Source organism: Schistocerca americana, chromosome 9, assembly GCF_021461395.2.
Source record: "Schistocerca americana isolate TAMUIC-IGC-003095 chromosome 9, iqSchAmer2.1, whole genome shotgun sequence".
In the NCBI taxonomy this organism is placed as follows: domain Eukaryota; kingdom Metazoa; phylum Arthropoda; class Insecta; order Orthoptera; family Acrididae; genus Schistocerca; species Schistocerca americana.
Window position 1 is genome coordinate 61,167,132 of NC_060127.1, and position 24,833 is coordinate 61,191,964.

The 24,833-nt window shown below is 46.4% G+C and overlaps 1 protein-coding gene and 1 non-coding gene across 2 annotated transcripts in view; both read right to left on the reverse strand.

Annotated features, from left to right (window-relative positions):
- The window catches only part of LOC124550634 (transcription factor SPT20 homolog), a 153,300-nt gene that overhangs the window by 39,907 nt on the left and 88,560 nt on the right, over positions 1–24,833 (reverse strand). Inside the window, exon 2 of the mRNA XM_047125357.1 lies at positions 93–358. Within this exon, the coding sequence (XP_046981313.1) occupies positions 93–358 (266 nt within the window). The remainder of the gene's footprint in view (positions 1–92; positions 359–24,833) is intronic.
- Positions 7,381–7,455, reverse strand: Trnas-cga. The gene has a single exon. It is a non-coding gene; the product is annotated as a tRNA-Ser (tRNA).

The following is a 24,833-nucleotide window of genomic DNA, read 5'->3' on the forward strand; positions in this document are numbered from 1 at the left end:
TGAACACTCGGGTATCGTATTAACGACGCACCACTGACAGTACATCCTTTTGTGGGTGGAGACTTCCTTGCACGGTCGCCAGCGGTACTCACCGAGACGGTGTGCATGGCGGCCAGGGGCGGGTTTGGCGGCGACGGCAGCAGCGGCGGCGGACCTTGGCGAGGTGTGACCGTGGCGGCGGCCGGCCGCGCGCTCTTATAGCCGCTGCCGGCTGCTCCACTTTCACTGACAGGCGGGCATGCTGGGGCTGCGTCCCTCTCACGGGAGGAGCGGCGCCTCTGATGTCGCCCAGACCAGCGGCCGGCCGGTCCACGCCCTGGCAGCAGCACATTTTCCTCGCGAGCTTCCGCCGGCGCGTCTCCGCCATGCACGCCAATACAGCGCCGTCGTCCTTACTGTAGCTAAGCCTTCTAAGCGCCTCACGTGTGGGACCTACGTTGTTGTTGTTGTGGTCTTCAGTCCTGAGACTGGTTTGATGCAGCTCTCCATGCTACTCTATCCTGTGCAAGCTTCTTCATGTCCCAGTACCTATTGCAACCTACATCCTTCTTAATCTGCTTAGTGTATTCATCTCTTGGTCTCCCTCTATGATTTTTACCCTCCAAGCTGCCCTCCAATACTAAATTGGTGATCCCTCGATGTCTCAGAACATGTCCTACCAACCGATCCCTTCTTCTAGTCAGGTTGTGCCACAAGCTCCTCTTCTCCCCAATTCTATTCAATACCTCCTCATTAGTTATGTGATCTACCCATCCAATCTTCAGCATTCTTCTATAGCACCACATTTCGAAAGCTTCTTTTCTCTTCTTGTCTAAACTATTTATCGTCCACGTTTCACTTCCATACATGGCTACACTCCATAGAAATACTTCCAGAAACGACTTCCTGACAGTTAAATCTATACTCGATGTTAACAAATTTCTCTTCTTCAGAAACGCTTTCCTTGCCATTGCCAGTCTACATTTTATATCCTCTCTACTTCGACCATTTGCTCCCCAAACAGCAAAACTCCTTTACTACTTTAAGTGTCTCATTTCCTAATCTAATTCCCTCAGCATCACCCGACTTAATTCGACTACATTCCATATCCTCTCTACTTCGACCATTTGCTCCCCAAATACCAGAACTCCTTTACTACTTTGTCTCATTTCATAATCTAATTCCCTCAGCATCACCCGACTGAATTCGACTACATTCCATTATCCTCGTTTTGCTTTTGTTGATGTTCATCTTATGCCCTCCTTTCAAGACACTGTCCATTCCGTTCAACTGCTCCTCCACGTCCTTTGCTGTCTCTGACAGAATTATAATGTCATCGGCGAACCTCAAAGTTTTTGTTTCTTCTCTATGGATTTTAATACCTACTCCGAACTTTTCTTTTGTTTCCTTTATTGCTTGCTCAATATACAGATTGAATAACATCGGGGATAGGTTACAACCCTGTCTCACTCCCTTCCCAACCACTGCTTCCCTTTCATACCCCTCGACTCTTATAACTGCCAACTGCCATCTACCTTACGCTCCCGGTATTTTACCCATACCACCTTCAGAATTTGAAAGAGAGTATTCGTATCAACATTGTCAAAAGCTTTCTCTAAGTCTACAAATGCTAGAAACGTAGGTTTGCCTTTCCTTAATCTTTCTTCTAAGATAAGTCGTAGGGTCAGTATTTCCTCACGTGTTCCAACATTTCAACGGAATCCAAACTGATCTCCCCCGAGGTCGGCTTCTATCAGTTTTTCCATTCGTCTGGAAAGAATTCGCGTTAGTATTTTGCAGCTGTGACTTATTAAACTGATAGTTCGGTAATTTTCACATCTGTCAGCACCTGCTTTCTTTGAGATTGGAATTATTATATTCTTCTTGAAGTCTGAGGGTATTTCGCCTGTCTCATACATCTTGCTCACCAGATGGTAGAGTTTTGTCAGAACTGGCTCTCCTAAGGCTGTCAGTAGTTATAATGGGATGTTGTCTATTCCGGGGGCCATGTTTCGACTCAGGTCTTTCAGTGCTCTGTCAAACTCTTCACGCAGTATCATATCTCCCATTTCATCTTCATCTACATCCTCTTCCATTTCCATAATATTGTCCTCATGTACATCGCCCTTATATAGACCCTCTATGTATTCCTTCCACCTTTCTGTTTTCCCTTCTTTGCTTAGAACTGGGTTTCCATCTGAGCTCTTGATATTCATACAAGTGGTTCTCTTTTCTCCAAAGGTCTCTTTAATTTTCCTGTAGGCAGTATCTATCTTACCCCTAGTGAGATAAGCCTCTACATCCTTACATTTGTCCTCTAGCCATCCCTGCTTAACAGTTTTGCACTTCCTGTCGATCTCATTTTTGAGACGTTTGTATTCCTTTTTGCATGCTTCATTTACTGCATTTTTATATTTTCTCCTTTCCTCCATGAAATTCAATATTTCTTCTGTTACCCAAGGATTTCTACTAGCCCTCGTCTTTTTACCTACTAGATCCTCTGCTACCTTCACTACTTCATCTCTCAAAGCTACCCATTCTTCTTCTATTGTATTTCATTCCCCCATTCCTGTCAATTGTTCCCTCATGCTCTCCCTGAAATTCTGTACAACCTCTGGTTCTTTCAGTTTATCCAGGTCCCATCTCCTTAAATTCCCACCTTTTTGCAGTTTCTTCAGTTCTAATCTACAGTTCATAACCAATAGATTGTGGTCGGAGTCCACATCTGCCCCTGGAAATGTCTTACAATTTAAAACCTGGTTACTAAATCTCTGTCTTACCATTATATAATCTATCTGATACCCTTTAGTATCTCGAGGATTCTTCCATGTATACAACCTTCTTTTATGATTCTTAAATCAAGTGTTAGCTATGATTAAGTTATGCTCTGCGCAAAATTCTGCCAGGCGGCTTCCTCTTTCATTTCTTAGCCTCAATCCATATTCACCTACTATGTTTCCTTATCTCCCTTTTCCTATGCTTGAATTCCAGTCACCCATGACTATTAAATTTTCGTCTCCCATCGCTACCTGAATAATTTCTTTTATCTCATCATACATTTCATCAATTTCTTCGTCATCTGCAGAGCTAGTTGGCATATAAACTTGTACTACTGTAGTAGGCGTGGGCTTCGTGTCTATCTTGGCCACAATAATGCGTTCACTATGCTGTTTGTAGTAGGTTACAAATACTCCAATTTATTTATTGATTGTTAAACCTACTCCTACATTACCCGTTTTTGATTTTGTATTTATAACCCTGTATTCACCTGACGAGAAGTCTTGGTTCTCCTGCCACCGAACTTCACTAATTCCCAATATATCTAACTTTAATCTATCCATTTCCCTTTTTAAATTTTCTAACCTACCTGCCCGATTAAGGGATCTGACATTCCACGCTCCGATCCGTAGAACGCCAGTTTTCTTTCTCCTGATAAGAACGTCCTCTTGTTTAGTCTACGCCCGGAGATCCGAATGCGGAACTATTTTACCTCCGGAATATTTTACCCAAGAGGACGCCATCATCAATTAATCATACAGTAAAGCTGCATGCCCTCGGGCAAAAATAACGGCTGTAGTTTCCCCTTGCTTTCAGCCGTTCGCAGTACCAGAACAGCAAGGCCATTTTGGTTAGTGTTACAAGGCCAGATCAGTCGTCAATCATCCAGACTGTTGCCCTTGCAACTACTGAAAAGGCTGCTGCCCCTCTTCGGGAACAACACGTTTGTCTAGCCTCTAAACAGCTACCCCTCCGTTGTGGCTGCACCTACGATACGGCTATCGGTATTGTTGAGGCACTCAAGCCTCCCCGCCAACGGCAAGGCCCATGGTTCATGTAAAGTAAATACACTGCTGTCCATTAAAACTGATACACCACGAAGATGATGTGCTACAGACGCGAAATGTAACCGACAGGAAGAAGATGCTGTGATATGCAAATGATTAGCTTTTCAGAGCATTCACACAAGTCTGGCGCCGGTGGCGACACCTACAACGTGCTGACATGAGAAAAGTTTCCAACCGATTTCTCTTACACAAACAGCAGTTGACTGGCGTTGCTTGGTGAAACGTTGCTGTGGTGCCTCGTGTAAGGAGGAGAAATGCGTACCATCACGTTTCTGACTTTGATAAAGGTCGGATTGTAGCCTATCGGGATTGCGGTTTATCGTATGGCGAAATTGCTGCCTGCGTTGGTCGAGACTGTTGGTCGATGACTGTTAGCAGAATATGGAATCGGTGGGTTCAGGAGGGTAATACGGTACGCCGTGCTGGATCCCAACGGCCTCGTATCACTAGCAGTCGAGGTGACAGGCATCTTATCCGCATGGCTGTAACGGATCCTGCAGCCACGTCTCGATCCCTGAGTCAACAGATGGGGACGTTTGCAAGACAACAACCATCTGCACGAACAGTTCGACGACGTTTGCAGCAGCACGGACTATCAGCTCGGAGACCATGGTTGCGGTTACCCTTGATGCTGCGCCACAGACAGGAGCGCCTGCGATGGTGTACTCAACGACGAACCTGGGTGCACGATTGGCAAACCGTCATTTTTTCGGGTGAATCCAGGTTCTGTTTACAGCATCATGATGGTCGCATCTGTGTTTGGCGACATCGCAGTGAACGTACATTGGAAGCGTATGTTCGTCATCGCCATACTGGCTTATCACCCGGCGTGATGGTATGGGGTGCCATTGGTTATACGTCTCGGTCACCTCTTGTTCGCATTGACGACACTTTGAACAGTGGACGTTATATTTCAGATGTGTTACGACCCGTGGCTCTACCCTTCATTCGATCCCTGCGAAACCCTACATTTCATCAGGATCATGCACGACCGCGTGTTGCAGGTCCTGTACGTGCCTTTCTGGATACAGAAAATGTTCGACTGCTGCCCTGGCCTGCATAATCTCCAGATCTCTAACCAATTGTAAACCTCTGGTCAATGGTGGCCGAGCAACTGGCTCTTCACAATACGCCAGTCACTGCTATTGATGAACTGTGGTATCGTGTTGAAGCTGCATGGGCAGCTGTACTGTACACGCCATCCAAGCTCTCTTTGATTCAATGCCCAGGCGTATCAAGGCCAAAGGTGGATGTTCAGGGTACTGATTTCTCAGGATCTATGCACCCAAATTGCGTGAAAGTGTAATCACATGTCAGTTCTATATTTGTCCAATGAATAACCGTTTATCATCTGCATTTCTTCTTGGAGTAGCAACTTTAATTGTCAGTAGTGCAGCTACACTGAGGCGCCAACGAAGCTGGTATGGGCGTGCGTATTCAAATACAGAGATATGTAAACGACAGAATATGGCGCTCCTGTCGGCAACGCCTATATAAGACAATAAGTGTCTGACACAGTTGTTAGATCGGTTACTGCACCTACAATGACAGGTTATCGAGATTGAAGTGAGCTTTAGCGCGGTGCTATAGTCGGCGCACGAGCGCTGGGACACAGCATCTCCGAAGCAGCGATGAAGTGGGGATTTTTCCGTACGACCATTTTACGAGTGCATCGTGAATATCAGGAATGCGGTAAAACAACAAATCTCCGACATCGCTGTGTCGGCATTTCCGGAAATTGGTCCAGATTTCAATGCTGGGCCTCCAACAAGTGTCAGCGAGCGAACCATTCAACGAAACGCCTTCGATATTGCTTTTCGGAGCCGAAGGTCCACATCTGTACCGTTGGTGACTGCACGACTCTAAGCTTTACGCCTCACTTGGGCCCGTCAGCACCGACATTCGACTGGTGGTAACTACAGACATATTGCATGGTCAGACGAGACTCGTTTCAAATTGTATCAAGTGGATGGACGTTTACGGGTGCGGGAACAACTGTTCAAACTGGTTGAGGCTCTTTAATGGTACGGGGCGTGTGCAGCTGGAGTGATATGTCTATATATGTTTAGACACGACTCTGACAGGTGACGCGTACGTATGCATCCTGCCTGATCACCTGCATTTATTCATGTCCACAGTGCATTCCGACGGACTTGGGGAATTCCATCAGGACCCTGCGACACCACACACGTCCAGAATTGCTACAGAGTTGTTTCTGGAACATTCTTATGAGTATAAACAATGGCCATCAACCGCCCGAGACATGAACATTATTGAGAAAATGGGGATACCTTGCAATGTACTGTACAGAATAGATCTCCATTCACTCGCACTCTTACGGATTTATGGACGACGCTGCAGGATTCATGGTGTTAATTTGCTCCTGTACTGCTTCACATAGTCGAGTCGACGCTACGTCGTGTAGCGGCGTAGGGACCCTACACGATAGGTAGGTGTACCTAAGGCGCACCTTGGCTCTTCAGTGTATTTCAATGTGCTGTCATGCATGCCATCATCTCGCTCTTGAAGCACAGAGTCTTGCGTCGATGGAAGGATAAGTGGCTGGAAGTGACAGATGTAAGCTGCTTCCAGTAAAGCCCACTTTGCGCCAGTGGAGCACCTCCTTTCAGCCACAAAGACGGCATGAGGCTCTCCTTACTTGTCTTCACATAAGCCACAGTCTTATGATGCATGGCTTCTTGCTACAGTGAGATGATCCTCCAATGTGTGGTATTGGTGGCATATAGATAACAGCCACATTTTAGTAGACCGTATTTTGTTTTCGGACCAGAGGGAGAGGCACATTTGTCTCAGATTTGCCCTCTATTTTATGTGACATTGAAACGAATGTGGTCAGTGTTTTAAGACACTGTGATGTGTCCAACGTATTTACAAAAATTGTAGGGAGTTGTTCTTAATATGTTAACAGGATGACTGGCTTGCCCATGTATTTTGTAAGTTGTACGCCAGTCATATTTCCCTGTACTTTTCTTTTATCTCGTCGGTGGTTTTACTTCTATTTTAACCCCATGAACAGCATCTTTCACCTTCCTCCGTTGTATTAAGGCGTGTGGGACATAGTGACTGTGTGGGGTGAGAATGAGTAGGTGTGTCATTTTATAGATTTCCTCCTCACTGTGTGACAACTATTTTAGCCGTTTCATCCACATTCGTTTCCTTTTATATGCGTGAGGGCGCTGGTAACCTAAACGCTAAGCATCCGTAATCTTGAAACTTCCTGTCAGATTAAAACTGTGTGCCCGACCAGGACTCGAACTCGGGACCTTTGCCTTTCGCGGGCAAGTGCTCTACCATCTGAGCTACCGAAGCACGACTCACGCCCGGTACTCACAGCTTTACTTCTGCCAGTACCTCGTCACCTACCTTCCAAACATTACAGAAGCTCTCCTGCGAAGATTGCAGAACCAGCACTCCTGAAAGAAAGGATATTGCGGAGACATGGCTTAGCCACAGCCTGGGGAATGTTTCCAGAATGAGATTTTCGCTCTGCAGCGGAGTGTGCGCTGATATGAAACTTCCTGGCAGATTAAAACTGTGTGCCCGACCGAGACTCGAACTCGGGACCTTTGCCTTTCGCGGGCAAGTGCTCTACCAACTGAGCTACCGAGGCCAAACTTGGAAGGTAGGAGACGAGGTACTGGCAGAAGTAAAGCTAAAGCTGTGAGTACCGGGCGTGAGTCGTGCTTCGGTAGCTCAGATGGTAGAGCACTTGCCCGCGAAAGGCAAAGGTCCCGAGTTCGAGTCTCGGTCGGGCACACAGTTTTAATCTGCCAGGAAGTTTCATATCAGCGCACACTCCGCTGCAGAGTGAAAATCTCATTCTGGAAACATCCGTAATCTTCACAAAAAAAAAGGCTTAGTGAATTTAAATACGGACGTGCACTTTCTCTGGGCATGTCGCGTTGTGATAATTCTTCGTATAGAGAAATGTCCTGTTTCTACGCTGAAAATAATAAATATACACTGACGTGACAACAGTCATGCGATAGCGATATACACACAAACAGATGACGGTAGTATGGCGTACATATCGTATAAAAGGGCAGTGCTTTGGTGGAGCTGTGATTTGTACTCAGGTGATTCATGTGGAAATGTTTCTGGGGTGATTATGGCGGCAAGACAGGAAATAACAGACTTTGCACGTGGAATGGCAGTTGGAGCTAGACGCAAGGAACATTCCATTTTAGAAATCATTAGGGAATTCAATATGCCGGCAGCGGTGGTCTAGCGGTTCTAGGCGCTCAATCCGGAACCGCGGGACTGCTACGGTCGCAGGTTCGAATCCTGCCTCGGGGATGGATGTGTGTGATGTCCTTAGGCTAGTTAGGTTTAAGTAGATCTAAGTCTAGGGGACTGATGACCTCAGATGTTAAGTCCCATAGTGCTCAGAAGCATTTGAACCATTTTTTTTTTTAATTCAATATTCCCAGATTCACGGTGTCAAGAGTGTGCCGAAAATACCAACTTTCAGGAGTTACCTCTCACCACGGACAATGTAGTGGCCGATGGCCTTCACTTAATCACCGAGAGCAGCTCGAAAATACAAAAGCGTTGGTTCATACATCTACATATTAGGACTCTGTTATGAAGGAAGCGGCCGAGATTTGTTTAAACAACAATTTTAACAGAGACCACGGATACACCGTCAGCAAGGCATGGGGGCGGGCGTTGGACATCGAAAGAAAGCAAAGACAGATGCGCGACGCGGGAGAGGCAGCTTCAAATGTTTTTTCAAAGAAAATTCCGCCTTGGCTGTATGAATGATTTTTATCAAATCTGCGACAGGTTTCGCATCACTTATCGGTGCATCCTCAGGCAATATATATTGGACGTGAATGGTGGGGAGTGGCTACAGGTCAATGTTCAACGTTACTATGTTATAAATAGCGTGCGTATATTGTCTGAGAATGCACCGATAAGTGGTGCGAAACCCGTCACAGATTTAATAAAATTCACTGATACAGCCAGTGCGGAATTTTCTTTTAAAAAATGTCTAAGTTTGGCTGTGGTTGCCCGCCCTACAAAACAACATGTTTCAAACGTGGCGCCTGGCCCTGGCGCCACCTGACGTCATCGGTGCTGCCACGGGCAACAGCTCCGCTGGCCGATCGGGTCGACTTAAGCGCACACAGCACATTGGGTCTATCTGATTGGCTACTGATGATGTCATCATGCCTATATAAGCGAGAAACCGTAGCAGCCCCAGCAGTCAGTGAACTCCTGACGACGATGGCGGAGATGGTCATCGAAAGCTCGAGGATTTTATTCGAATTGACGCGGCTTGAGAACCGAGAACGTGTTATTCAGTCGCGTTTCTTACAGTTTCCGGTGGTAGCAGATAAGCAACACTGCATAAAATACACACAGAAATCAATGTGGGACGTACGATGAAGTATCCGTTAAGGGGCTCCGAAAAGGCTCAAAATCATGAAAAGTTCAATTTTTACTTTTTTGCGTTTTCTGAATCTGCAGACTATTACCTTTTAATAGATATATAATTTATTCAATTCCGAAGACTACAACTATTTTTAAATTTTTTTTTAAATGTGTTCCACATGGGCGTGACCCACTGTGGCGCTGTTAAACTGCTGTCAAATGGTGTTATTATTAACGTCCGTGTTCATCAGGTACATTTTAGTGATGTGAGATAAAGTATGTGTTGTGGCTAACCTGTGATGGTTCAATATATATCGCTGGTGTGATTGTCGATTGTTTCATGTTTATTTACTCTGTCGTTATCTCGAAAATATTCGTAATTAATTCTGTTTCTTGAGTCTCTGTTTTGTTGAAGTATAATAATGAGTAAACGTAAAGTTATTAGAAATCCTCTGAAGGCTTTTAAGAAAAGGAGAAATGTTGGAAAGCCAAAGGTATGTGTTATTACTGTAAACAATAAAGACGATAACCAAGTGAGTGAACCTAACCTCTCAAGTACACCTGCCCATAGCAGTCAAAGTGGGAAAGAAAATACTTTACAGAAGAAGCTCGGTTCAATGAGTGAAAACTATGAATGTTTTATGGGCGAATCGGATGTGAATGAAATATTTGATATGTCGGTTCTCAAAGGAATTTTTTCAAACTGTGTAAGATGTATTCATTGTAGTGAAGTTGGTCTGGAACTCTCCATAATAAAGCACGTAGGACTTGCTAGTGAAATACAACTGAAATGTGATAAGTGTTCATACATGACCACCTTTTGGAACAGTGTTGCAGTAACTGCAACTGAAGAAAATGGTAGCAAAATCTACGAACACAACAACGAGCGATGCTTGCTTTAGACAAGGAACGCCTTCGGGCTGCAGACAGGGCTGTAAAGAGTCTAGAAATACAAGCAAGAGTAAACAGGAGGAGGAACAAGAGGAAGCTGGAGGAGGAGTTTGCATAGGATGAAGATAATCCATCCTATGGACCTGGAATGCACAAAAAAGTTAATCCAACCTTTGTCGCTCGATTCCCAAAACTTTTATTTTCTCATACTAATTACATGTTTTCTAACGATCTTCCAAACATATTTGTTTCAAACTGTCAGTAAATGTTACACAGTACCTTCTGCATAATTTAACACAGCCTTTTTCCAAAAAACTGTATATTTTTGAATATATAAATAAAAAATTGCAAAAAGATGTTGTGAATTTTCAATACAATTGAAAAAAAATCATCTTTAATAACTGAACTAAAATTTTGTAAAATCCCTGTGTTAAGTATATTCCAATAAATAATCTGTAAAAAGTTCAACTTCCTACCTCAAATACTTTGTGAGGAAAGATGTAATTTATAAGCGTTATTTTAACATTGCAAGTATAGGGCGTACCGGAGCCCCTTAAGATAGTGCGGCGAATTTTGGCGTTAATGGTCTGGCAACGGACGACCCATGTGAGTGCCTTTGCTAACATCACGACTCCGCCTGCAGCGCCACTCCTGGGCTCGTGACCAACTCGGTTGGACGACTAGGAAACCATGCCGTGGTTAGATAACCCCCGATTTCAGTTGCTGAGAGCTGATGATAGGGTTCGAGTGTGACGCAGACCCCGAGAAGCCATGGACCCAAGTTGCCAACAAGGGACTGTGCAAGCTGGTGGTGGTTCCATAATGGCGTGGGCTGTGTTAACGTGGCATGCTCTAGTTCAAGTGATGAATGAAAATGGTTCAGTTCGGCTAGTTTGAGACTATTTGCTGCCATTCATGGACATCATGCCCCCCAATAAGAACGCAATTTTTATGGATGATAATGCACTGGGTCAGCAGGCCGCAATTGCTCGCGATTGCTTCGAAGAACATTCTGGGTAATTAAAGTGAACGATTTGGCCACCCACATTACCCGACATGATAACGTTTATGGAACGTAATAGGGAGATCGATTCATGCACAAAATCTCGCACCGTCAACACTTCCACAATTATGGACAGCTATAGAGGCAGCTTGGCTCAGTATCTCTGCAGTGGACTTCCAATGACCTGATGTTCCGCTTCATGTTTGTTGCAGCGTAAGAACTGTTCCATAAAAAAAATGGTTCAAATGGCTCTGAGCACTGTGGGACTTAACATCTATGGTCATCAGTCCCCTAGAATTTAGAACTACTTAAACCTAACTAACCTAAGGACATCACACAACACCCAGCCATCACGAGGCAGAGAAAATCCCTGACCCCGCCGGGAATCGAACCCGGGAAGCCGGGCGTGGGAAGCGAGAACGCTACCGCACGACCACGAGATGCGGGCGTTCCATAAAATTTCTGGCTTGCAGCCGCATAAATTCAGCTTCTTCTTCTAATATTTCGGCTGAATACTGTCCAGCCATCTTCAGAGCGAGCCGAGGTGACTGACGCTCCAGCACTTGGCTGGACAGTTTAATAAACAACAGTTGATTGGAGGTCCAAATGTCTTTCGTGGACTCCATTTGAATTTGACATGTGATGTACAAGCAGTTTTCGTACATGGCTTACGCTTGCTGTCGTATGGGGCAACCATGCAGATTATGGTGGCCTTGAAGCCTTTCCAGTTGGAAATATTTTAACATGGAAGACATGGAGTATAGCAGAGACAACAGGAGTTTTGGCTAAGCAGCCTTATGGTACAGTTGTTCCGAGTATGCCATTTACTTTGACTACCCGAAGGAAGAAGAAATTGAATGCCGATGAGTATATTTTTGTATGGGCCAAGGTTGGTAATGGAAATTGTAAAATAAAGATCAATGGTGATTGTATGTTGTATTACAGACAATAAAGATTGTCCTACCCGAGAACCATCCTTATCTATCCCGTGAGATTTTTTTTTAAAAAAGACTAAAAACAATGTTCACTTATAACTGCGGATGCGGCCAAAGCTACACCAGGCGCCAGAGGCGTTGATAGGCGACAAAGAGGTGCAACACATGCGATAACTTGTTGAATCCATGCCGCGTCGAGATGCTGCACTACGCCGGGAGAAGGAGACCGACATGATATTAGGAGGTATCGAATGACTTTTATCACCTCAGCGTTAGCTTATATGAATATGAAGTTTCAGTCTACGCATGCCGCAGGCACGAAAATACTAAAGTATCCTTTTAGTAGCACTTTTTATTGCTATTCTACATCTACATCCGCAAGACTTATCTGCAATTCACGGAGGGTTCACAGAACAAGTTTTAGGTTATTTCTCGATCGTTCAACTCGGGAACAGCACATACGAAATGCGATTCCTCTCATTTAATAACGAGGGTCATTTCTCCCTTTATAGATGGCAGTCAAAAATGTATTTTCGCAATCTAAGGACAGAGTTCGTGCCTGAAATTTCGTGATAAGATCTCGCCACAACCAAAAAAACCCTTGTCTCGGTAGTTGCGACTTCTGCTCCAGTAACACATGTCACACAATCTCTCCCCAGTTCATCATAATACAAAATCAACTGCCCTTCTTTGAACTTTTTTTAAATTTTCTCCGCCGATCCTGTGTGGCAACGAGGCCGTACCAGACATCAGTAATCCAAAAGAAAACGGAAAAATGTAGTGTAGGCAGTCTGTTTAGTAGAGTTGTCGCATCTTCTAAGTGTTCTGCTAAGAAAACGCAGTCTTTTGAAGAGCAATTCGGGGATGGCGATAGAATCTTTCAACACTATCGACCACCTGTTTATGTGTTTATACGACAATAACGTCCCTGTAATGGACTGGCCTGCACAGAGTCCTGACCTGAATCCTACAGAACACCGTTGGGATGTTTTGGAACGCCGAATTCGTGCCAGGTCTCACCGTCCGATATCGATACCTCTCCTCAGTGCAGCACTCCATGAAGAATGGGATGCCATTCCCCAGGAAACCTTACAGCACCTGACTGAATGTACGCCTGAGAGGGTGGAAGCTGTCATCGAGACTAAGAGTGGGCCATCACCATATTGAATTCCAGCATTACAGATGGAGGGCACCACGAACTAGGAAGTCATTTTCAGCCAGGTGTCCGGATATTGTTGATCACATAGTGTATGTGCCGCTGTAAGCGTTGGTCTTTTCTCGAGGTAACTGAATCCAAATGTATATTGGATGCGTTTCCGCACCCCATGTTCGTAAATTGGTTGAAATGGCCTTGCATTTACCGGTAACAGCTGTCAGATTTGAAGCCAGTTGTACACTGAGCTGATAAAAGGAATGGGGATTGTGACATGCGCGTATGCAGATTAGTATCGCGTACACACAGTATAAAACTGCAGTGTGTTGACGCAGCTGTCATTTGTACTCAAGTGGGTCATGTGAAATGGTTACCAACGTCATTGTGGCCGCACGACGGGAAATACACTCCTGGAAATGGAAAAAAGAACACATTAACACCGGTGTGTCAGACCCACCATACTTGCTCCGGACACTGCGAGAGGGCTGTACAAGCAATGATCACGCGCACGGCACAGCGGACACACCAGGAACCGCGGTGTTGCCCGTCGATTGGCGCTAGCTGCGCAGCATTTGTGCACCGCCGCCGTCAGTGTCAGTCAGTTTGCCGTGGCATACGGAGCTCCATCGCAGTCTTTAACACTGGTAGCATGCCGCGACAGCGCGGACGTGAACCGTATGTGCAGTTGACGGACTTTGAGCGAGGGCGTATAGTGGGCATGCGGGAGGACGGGTGGAAGTACCGCCGAATTGCTCAACACGTGGGGCGTGAGGTCTCCACAGTACATCGATGTTGTCGCCAGTGGTCGGCGGAAGGTGCACGTGCCCGTTGACCTGGGACCGGACCGCAGCGACGCACGGATGCACGCCAAGACCGTAGGATCCTACGCAGTGCCGTAGGGGACCGCACCGCCACTTCCCAGCACATTAGGGACACTGTTGCTCCTGGGGTATCGGCGAGGACCATTCGCAACCGTCTCCATGAAGCTGGGCTACGGTCCCGCACACCGTTAGGCCGTCTTCCGCTCACGCCCCAACATCGTGCAGCCCGCCTCCAGTGGTGTCGCGACAGGCGTGAATGGAGGGACGAATGGAGACGTGTCGTCTTCAGTGATGAGAGTCGCTTCTGCCTTGGTGCCAATGATGGTCGTATGCGTGTTTGGCGCCGTGCAGGTGAGCGCCACAATCCGGACTGCATACGACCGAGGCACACAGGGCCAACACCCGGCATCATGGTGTGGGGAGCGATCTCCTACACTGGCCGTACACCACTGGTGATCGTCGAGGGGACACTGAATAGTGCACGGTACATCCAAACCGTCATCGAACCCATCGTTCTACCATTCCTAGACCGGCAAGGGAACTTGCTGTTCCAACAGGACAATGCACGTCCGCATGTATCCCGTGCCACCCAACGTGCTCTAGAAGGTGTAAGTCAACTACCCTGGCCAACAAGATCTCCGGATCTGTCCCCCATTGAGCATGTTTGGGACTGGATGAAGCGTCGTCTCACACGGTCTGCACGTCCAGCACGAACGCTGGTCCAACTGAGGCGCCAGGTGGAAATGGCATGACAAGCCGTTCCACAGGACTACATCCAGCATCTCTACGATCGTCTCCATGGGAGAATAGCAGCCTGCATTGCTGCGAAAGGTGGATATACACTGTACTAGTGCTGACATTGTGCATGCTCTGTTGCCTGTGTCTATGTGCCTGTGGTTCTGTCAGTGTGATCATGTGATGTATCTGACCCCAGGTATGTGTCAATAAAGTTTCCCTTTCCTGGGACAATGAATTCACGGTGTTCTTATTTCAATTTCCAGGAGTGTAACAGACTGCGAACGTGTAATGGTAGTTGGAGCTAGGGAGTTCAATATTCCGAGACCCAGAGTGTCAAGAGTGCGCACTGGAATACCAAATTTCAGGCCTTACCTCTGATCACCGACAGCGCAGTGAGTATTGGCCTTTACTAGACGACACAGAGTAGCGGGGTTTGCGCAGAGTCGTTAGTGCTAACAACGAAGCAACACTGCATGAAATAACCGCAGAAATCAACTTGGGACGTTCGACGAACGTATCCGTTAGGACAGGGCGGCAAAATTTGGCGTTAATAGGCTATGGCAGCAGACGACCGACTTGAGTGCCTTTTCTGACAGCACTGCACCGCCTGAAGCGGCTTCGTGGGCTCCCGACCATATGGATTGGAACGTAGGCGACAGGATAACCGTGGTATGGTCAGATGAGTCCAGATTTCAATTGGTAAGAACTGATGGGAGGGTTCGAAAATGGTGCAGAACCCACGAAGCCATGGATTGGAACGTAGGCCACAGGATAACTGTGGTCTGGTCAGATGAGTCCAGATTTCAATTGGTATTCGAAAATGGTGCAGAACCCAGGAAGCCATGGACCCAAGTTGATACGTGGGGAGGCGCCGGCGCCAGTCGCTTTCTCCCTTCGCTTCACCCGGATCGATTGTTTCCCTCTGGCGTTGATTATCTTTGCCTCGTTGACCGGTGGTGGTGCGGGTTGGCTGGGGGGTAGACTGAGTTTTGGCTTCGGAACGGCCGGTACGTGTCACTGCTCAGAGGGTGAAACCTGTGTTTGCGTGGAGTTAGCAGGATTTGACCGGTGTATGTGGCTCGGAGTGCGGAAGCGGGCCTGTTATTTCAAGTTCTTGAGGCGTGACTGGGCCATGGTCTTCTACACAGGGCGCTGAGCAATGTGTTATTCATTTTGGCTAGTGGAGTAGAACCATGTACCACGCAGCTGTCTACTGAAGGAGTAGACATTCAAGCTTTATAGTTGTGCACTCGGGCCTACCCGTGTTATCACTAGCTTCTACCTTTTATTATGAGTGCCAATATTGTATTGGAACTGCGACGTACTGGTGTAATAATATTATGTTCTGTATTATCGTTGCCCTTTTAAAACTAGTCTGTTTGTGCTGGGACAATTTTACATATTTTGAAATTTGAGGTCTACAGTTAATACTTTTAAACATTTTTAATTTGTCTTTGTCTTGATGTGATCTATCTTCGCAGAATTTTATCTTACTATATTCTGGGGCTGTTAACATTGTTTCTTTTGGCTGTGGCCTTGGCTGTGTGTTTGTGCTTTTCTGTTGCAGCACTGTAGCGGGCACCTGCTCCGTGTCTAAATCGATTTCCGGAGTACGACGCCTTGGCCGACCAGTACCAGAGGGAACAGAGGTTCTTTTGGCCGCGGGGAAAATGGCAACAGATACAGCGGCCACTGAGTTCTTCAGGTTGCAGTGAGTGGGGATCTTGCATTAAGTTTCCTCTACATTGGGACGCCAAGGCGTCTGTTCCGTTTGCTATACTGCTTATACACTCCTGGAAATTGAAATAAGAACACCGTGAATTAATTGTCCCAGGAAGGGGAAACTTTATTGACACATTCCTGGGGTCAGATACATCACATGATCACACTGACAGAACCACAGGCACATAGACACAGGCAACAGAGCATGCACAATGTCGGCAGTAGTACAGTGTATATCCACCTTTCGCAGCAATGCAGGCTGCTATTCTCCCATGGAGACGATCGTAGAGATGCTGGATGTAGTCCTATGGAACGGCTTGTCATGCCATTTCCACCTGGCGCCTCAGTTGGACCAGCGTTCGTGCTGGACGTGCAGACTGCGTGAGACGACGCTTCATCCAGTCCCAAACATGCTCAATGGGGGACAGATCCGGAGATCTTGCTGGCCAGGGTAGTTGACTTACACCTTCTAGAGCACGTTGGGTGGCACGGGATACATGCGGACGTGCATTGTCCTGTTGGAACAGCAAGTTCCCTTGCCGGTCTAGGAATGGTAGAACGATGGGTTCGATGACGGTTTGGATGTACCGTGCACTATTCAGTGTCCCCTCGACGATCACCAGTGGTGTACGGCCAGTGTAGGAGATCACTCCCCACACCACGATGCTGGGTGTTGGCCCTGTGTGCCTCGGTCGTATGCAGTCCGGATTGTGGCGCTCACCTGCACGGCGCCAAACACGCATACGACCATCATTGGCACCAAGGCAGAAGCGACTCTCATCGCTGAAGACGACACGTCTCCATTCGTCCCTCCATTCACGCCTGTCGCGACACCACTGGAGGCGGGCTGCACGATGTTGGGGCGTGAGCGGAAGACGGCCTAACGGTGTGCGGGACCGTAGCCCAGCTTCATGGAGACGGTTGCGAATGGTCCTCGCCGGTACCCCAGGAGCAACAGTGTCCCTAATTTGCTGGGAAGTGGCGGTGCGGTCCCCTACGGCACTGCATAGGATCCTACGGTCTTGGCGTGCATCCGTGCGTCGCTGCGGTCCGGTCCCAGGTCGACGGGCACGTGCACCTTCCGCCGACCACTGGCGACAACATCGATGTACTGTGGAGACCTCACGCCCCACGTGTTGAGCAATTCGGCGGTACGTCCACCCGGCCTCCCGCATACCCACTATACGCCCTCGCTCAAAGTCCGTCAACTGCACATACGGTTCACGTCCACGCTGTCGCGGCATGCTACCAGTGTTAAAGACTGCGATGGAGCTCCGTATGCCACGGCAAACCGCCTGACACTGACGGCGGCGGTGCACAAATGCTGCGCAGCTAGCGCCATTCGACGGCCAACACCGCGGTTCCTGGTGTGTCCGCTGTGCCGTGCGTGTGATCATTGCTTGTACAGCCCTCTCGCAGTGTCCGGAGCAAGTATGGTGGGTCTGACACACCGGTGTCAATGTGTTCTTTTTTCCATTTCCAGGAGTGTATATTTAGTTTCAAAACCATAAAGGAAGGAGACTAGTGTTCTGAATTATACCTTACGTGCAGCGGGAGTTGAAATTATGTACATGTTAAAGAGAAATACTTGATGGGTAGCGGAAATTGGAAATTATGTGAATTGTTCTATTGCGCTTGCCCGGGTGACCTATTTAAAAGAAACTTATTTCATTTTTATTAGTCAAGTGCCCTTTGTTAAATGAAAATGAGTTTACCTTTTATCATTGAAGTGCTTACAGTTAGTGTAGAGCTTATAAGAAGTTCTTGTTCGTAAATAAATCAGAAAGGTTTTGTGTAATGTATTTTTCTGACTTGTGAATAAGAGACACTTGTAGAAAATTTTTGGTAAATACTGTGCCCTTTGGGTTAAACTGTTGATCAGTAATAAATTAGTTGCATCTTGCAAGTCCTCTGTACTTGTTATTATTTCACTTGTCACCGGTTTGCACGTAAACTCCACGTACCACAAGTTGTCAACAAGACACTGTCGAAACTGGTTCCCTAATGGTGTGGGCTGTGTTTACATGGAATGGACTGGGTCCTCTGGTTGCACTAAACCAATCACTGACTGCAAATGGTTATATTCAACCACCTAGAGATCATTTGCAGCCATTCGTGGACGTCATGTTCCCAAGAACCCGTATCATGCTACCAGGCCACAACTGTAGTAACAGCCTGTCCGAGTTTTCCTGGAAACTTTGTCTTGAAATTTCGATAGCAGACCTCTCCTTGATGCACAAAGCCTGTCAGGCAACGTCCAATAGTGGAGTTTGTTCAGCCTGTTTGTAACGCTCTCGCGCTGAGTAAACGATACCGTGACGAACCCGCCACTCTTCGCTGAATCTTCTCTATCTACTCTATCAGTCCCATCTGGCACATCTGTATCTGCATGGATACTCTGCAAATCACATTCAAGCGCCTGGCAGAGGGTTCATCGAACCAGCTGCACAATAATTCTCTATTATTCCAATCTCGTACAGCGCGCGGAGGAAACGAACATCTGCATCTCTCGGTGCGAGCTCTCATTTCTTTTATTTCATTAAGATGATCGTTTCTCCCAAATTAGGCCGGCGTCCACAAAACATTTTCGCATTTGAAGGACAAATTTGGTGATTACAATTTCGTGAGAAGTTTCCGCTGCAATGAAATACGCCTTTGTTTTAATGATATCCACCGCAATCCTGTACCATATCAGCGCCACTCTCCCCCTATTTCGCGATAATACAAAACGTACTGTCCTTCTTTGAAATTCCTCGACATAAACCGTCAGTCTGGTAAGGGTCCCATACGCACAGTAGTATTCTAAAAGAGGACGGACAAGACTATAGTTCAATTCTTTTATCTTGGCGGCTCGCGCATGTCCGCCCAGACGCTGGAGATTGCTGCGTTGCCAGTTGCACACGACGCACGCGCCAATAGAAGTAGCGCCATAGTATAGCATAGTTCGCAAGCTTACGTGTAGGGGGGGGGGGGGGTGGGGGGGAGCGCGCAGTTCATGAAGTAAAGCCACCACGGCCGCATTAACCCTTTCGCTTCCACAAAGACGTGCTCCCTGCATTCCGCGCTGTGGGCGATTTTGTCACTGCACTGCTCGCCTGTGCAGACACATTGTGTTCCGACTGCTTTGACACTCTTTATCATTCAATTCCACAAAAACTATTTGGCTCAAAAATTAGATTTTTACCTATCTTCTTGACTGATACCTTCCCCCCATAAATGACTTAATTTTGTTTCGATGTTCAACGCAGTTATTATGCAGCATTAAATATATTAAACCTTTGCACGAAATTTTGAAGAGTTTGCAGAGATAAAAGTCCATAGAGTATACTTTCCGTATGGTCGATTTTAGTTGCCACAATGTTGAGAATGAAATGTGGACAAGATACCTATATATTTCATTAAATTTAAGTACCACATAAGTGTCGTATGTAATATTGAGAAATATTCCACCTTTCGCGACTGTAACAAAAGTTTTACTTACACTGGGCACGTTTGGCTTTATTTTAAAGCACTTCAATCAATCAAAAGGAAGTAGACAAAATACACTCCTGGAAATGGAAAAAAGAACACATTGACACCGGTGTGTCAGACCCACCATACTTGCTCCGGACACTGCGAGAGGGCTGTACAAGCAATGATCACACGCACGGCACAGCGGACACACCAGGAACCGCGGTGTTGGCCGTCGAATGGCGCTAGCTGCGCAGCATTTGTGCACCGCCGCCGTCAGTGTCAGCCAGTTTGCCGTGGCATACGGAGCTCCATCGCAGTCTTTAACACTGGTAGCATGCCGCGACAGCGTGGACGTGAACCGTATGTGCAGTTGACGGACTTTGAGCGAGGGCGTACAGTGAGCATGCGGGAGGCCGGGTGGACGTACCGCCGAATTGCTCAACACGTGGGGCGTGAGGTCTCCACAGTACATCGATGTTGTCGCCAGTGGTCGCCGGAAGGTGCACGTGCCCGTCGACCTGGGACCGGACCGCAGCGACGCACGGATGCACGCCAAGACCGTAGGATCCTATGCAGTGCCGTAGGGGACCGCACCGCCACTTCCCAGCAAATTAGGGACACTGTTGCTCCTGGGGTATCGGCGAGGACCATTCGCAACCGTCTGCATGAAGCTGGGCTACGGTCCCGCACACCGATAGGCCGTCTTCCGCTCACGCCCCAACATCGTGCAGCCCACCTCCAGTGGTGTCGCGACAGGCGTGAATGGAGGGACGAATGGAGACGTGTCGTCTTCAACAATGAGAGTCGCTTCTGCCTTGGTGCCAATGATGGTCGCATGCGTGTTTGGCGCCGTGCAGGTGAGCACCACAATCAGGACTGCATATGACCGAGGCACACAGGGCCGACACCCGGCATCATGGTGTGGGGAGCGATCTCCTACACTGGCCGTACACCACTGGTGATCGTCGAGGGGACACTGAATAGTGCACGGTACATCCAAACCGTCATCGAACCCATCGTTCTACCATTCCTAGACCGGCAAGGGAACTTGCTGTTCCAACAGGACAATGCACGTCCCCATGTATCCCGTGCCACCCAACGTGCTCTAGAAGGTGTAAGTCAACTACCCTGGCCAGCAAGATCTTCGGATCTGTCCCCCATTGAGCATGTTTGGGACTGGATGAAGCGTCGTCTCACGCGGTCTGCACGTCCAGCACGAACGCTGGTCCAACTGAGGCGCCAGGTGGAAATGGCATGGCAAGCCGTTCCATAGGACTACATCCAGCATCTCTACGATCGTCTCCATGGGAGAATAGCAGCCTGCATTGCTGCGAAAGGTGGATATACACTGTACTACTGCCGACATTGTGCATGCTCTGTTGCCTGTGTCTATGTGCCTGTGGTTCTGTCAGTGTGATCATGTGATGTATCTGACCCCAGGAATGTGTCAATAAAGTTTCCCCTTCCTGGGACAATTAACTCACGGTGTTCTTATTTCAATTTCCAGGAGTGTACATTAAACAAAACTGTGGACTTACAAAAACATTAGGACTTGAATATACCGTCTGTCAGTGAAGTGCTCAGAGCTATGTCAAATATAATTTTGTGTGTGGCACACACAAACAGCATTTATTTGCTAAAACACTGATGAGCCAACACAAACGTTGAATATTGTGCTACCGCAGCACAAAACTACGAAAGGTGACTTGGCAATGGAGGACACAAAATACAGTCCTCTTATGATGCTTCAAAAGAGAGAAACGCGTCTGTTCTAAATAAGTCGCTTATTACAGTTGCAGAAGAGGGATATATTTCAATACCATTGGTAAAACTGCGACTGTGGAACAAAAACAAGAAATAGAACATGAATACCATTGTGTATGTGCCATACCTTTCTCCGATGGAAGTGCTTTAAAATAAAGCCAAACGCGCCGTGTGTATATAAAACTTTTATTACAGTCGCGAAAGACGGAATATTTCTCAATATTACAGACGACACCTATGTGGTACTTAAATTAAATGAGATATTGTTATACAGTAAATATTATATGAAATTTAGGTATCTTGTCCACATTTCATTCTCAACATTGTGGCAACTAAAATCGACCATACGGAAAGTATACGCTATGGGCTTTTACCTCTGCAAACTCTTCAAAATTTCGTGCAGTGGTTTACTACATTTAATGCTGCACGTCAAAACAAAATTAAGTCATTTATGGGGGGAAGGTATCAGGCAAGAAGACGTGTAAAAATCAAATTTTTTGGCCAAATAGTTTTTGTGAAATCGAATGATAAGTGTGTCAAAGCAGTGGGAACACCATTTGTCTGCACAGGCGAGAAGTGCAGTGATGACAAAATCGCGCACAGCGCGAATGCGGGGAGCACGTGTCTGCAGCAGCGAAAAAGTTAATGAAGAGGCAAAGCACTAGAAATTTCATTCAAACGAATAAAATTCGTGAAGTAAGGCACTCCAATATTGTTTTTAAATAAAGAAAATATTAAGCACCACACAAGATTTGAACTCATAACCTTTCACTTGGCAGCCCAACACCTTAACCATTCTGCTACCTCAGCTCATCGAACAGTGTGACCCCATAAGGACTCTAACATCTCACGCAACTACTTATAAACACTGTTGGTATAACTATGAGTTACTTACGCTTCGTCGGAGTACAGTAGGAAATAAACAATTACCGCTGTTCTTTATTGCGAAAAAGCAGTTCGTGAGATTGAAACAAACACCTTTCCTTGCTATCGCCGAATTAGGAGTCTTATTGCTTGTTTGGTTTAATTAATTAATAGAATATGAAGCAATTGGTATAAAGAATGCTTTTTCCAAACTTTCTGTAAAAGAAAGTCTGCTATCAAGACATTGCTTTTGTTCTATTACTTTATTTATGACCGAACGTTTCTAAAACTGAAGACACTCGTCCGTGCTCTGCACTGCTGCCGAGATCTGGCAACATCGTTCTCTGTTCATTGGCTGACTGTGTTTTGTGACGTCAGATGCGCAGAACGAACCTAAACTCGGCCGCCAAGATATATGACGCGCACTTTAGTGGAGGCTGTCTCCTTAGTAGATCTGTAACACTTTCTAAATGTCCTGTCAATAAAACGCAGTCTATGGTTAGTCTCCCCCACAACATTTTCTACGTGGTCCTTCCAATGTAAGTTCGTAATTATAAATCCTAGGTATTTGGCTTTTAGATTTGACGGATTTATCGTGCGGCCGAAGTTTAACAGATTCCTTTCAGCACTCATGTGGACGACCCCATGCTTTTCGTTATTTAAGGGCAATTGCCAATTTTTTCTCCATACAGATATCTTTCCTAAATCGTTTTCCAATATTTTTGATCTTCTGATGCTTTTACTACTCAATAAACAACAGCATCCTCTGACCCTCGTAAGAATCCCAGATACACGAACAGTACTCAAAGATTCGGCGGAACAAGGGTCGTATAAGCCACTTCTTTCGTGTTTGAGTTAAATTTTCTTAACATTGTTTCTATGATTCTGTGTTGGGCATCTGTTATTCTCACCATTTGTTTTATGTGGTCATTGCACTTACGGTCGCTCAGCACAGTTACTCCTAGATATTTTACTGCAGATAGTATTTCCAGCGGTTTGTCGTCAACTATACGGTAATGGATATATTTTCCTATGTATGCGCAATATGTTAACCTTCTTTACTTACAGGGTCAACAGCCACAGCCAGCATCGTCCATCAAACCTCTGCAGGTCGTTCTGCAAATCGATTGTGTCTTCTGGCGTTGCTTTTTTGTTATAGACAACCGCAACATCTGCGAAGAATCTTAAAGTCCTTGCGACGCTTGCTACTGCAGCAATTACATACACTGTGAGCAATAACGGTCCTATGACACTTCCTTGGGGTACTCTCAAAATTACAGTTACATCTGTCTATTTTGTTCCGTTAACAACGATGTCTTGAGTACTGTCTACAAGGAAGTTCCGAATCCAGCTGAAAATCTGGTCTGATACTTGACAGACTCGTATTTTTGCCACTAAACGGTAGTGCAAGGCATCAACCTGATCGTCGTCGCCTACCGCAATGTGGTGTCATGGAGGAACAGAGTGACCGATTAGTGGAATCCATTTTTAAAAAGGAGATTTTTGTTCTCCAAAAAGCCATAATTCCTGAGTATAAAATACGTTCCACAGTTCTACAACAGATTGCAGTCAACGATACAGCCCTATGATTATGTACACTCTGCAACCTGCACAGTCAGTTTAGATATATTTGTTATACACTCAAGCTCCAATGAAACTGGTATAGGTATGCGTATTCAAATACAGAGATATGAAAAATGGAATGATCGTCTGGCATTTATTCGCCGGGATATCCCCTTCGCGCTTCGGCCGCCGCATCACAAGTCTTTTTAGTTGACGCCACTTTGGCGACTTGCGTGTCAATGATGAAGGACACACAACCAGTCCCTACCGGGAATCGAACCCGGGCCTCCTTGCGTGATAAACGGTAACGCTACCGCTGCGCTACGGAGGCGGACGATGCAGAGATATGTAAACGGGCAGAATATGGCGCTGCCGTCGGCAACGCCCATATAAAACAAGACTCCGTCACATTTGTTAGAATGGTTACTGCTGCTCCAATGGTAGGTTATGAAGATTTAAGTGAAACAGAACGTAATACTATAACCGGTGCACGAGCGATGCGACACAGCATCTCCGAGGTAGTGACGAAGTGGGGATTTTCACGTAAGATCGTTTCACGAGTGTACCGTGAATATCAGGAATCGGGTAAAACATCAAATCTCCGACATCGGTGCGGCCGGAAAGACATCCTGCAAAAAGGGGACGAACGGAAACTGAAGAAAACCATTCTTGACAGAAGTCCAAACCTTCCTCAAATCGCTGCAG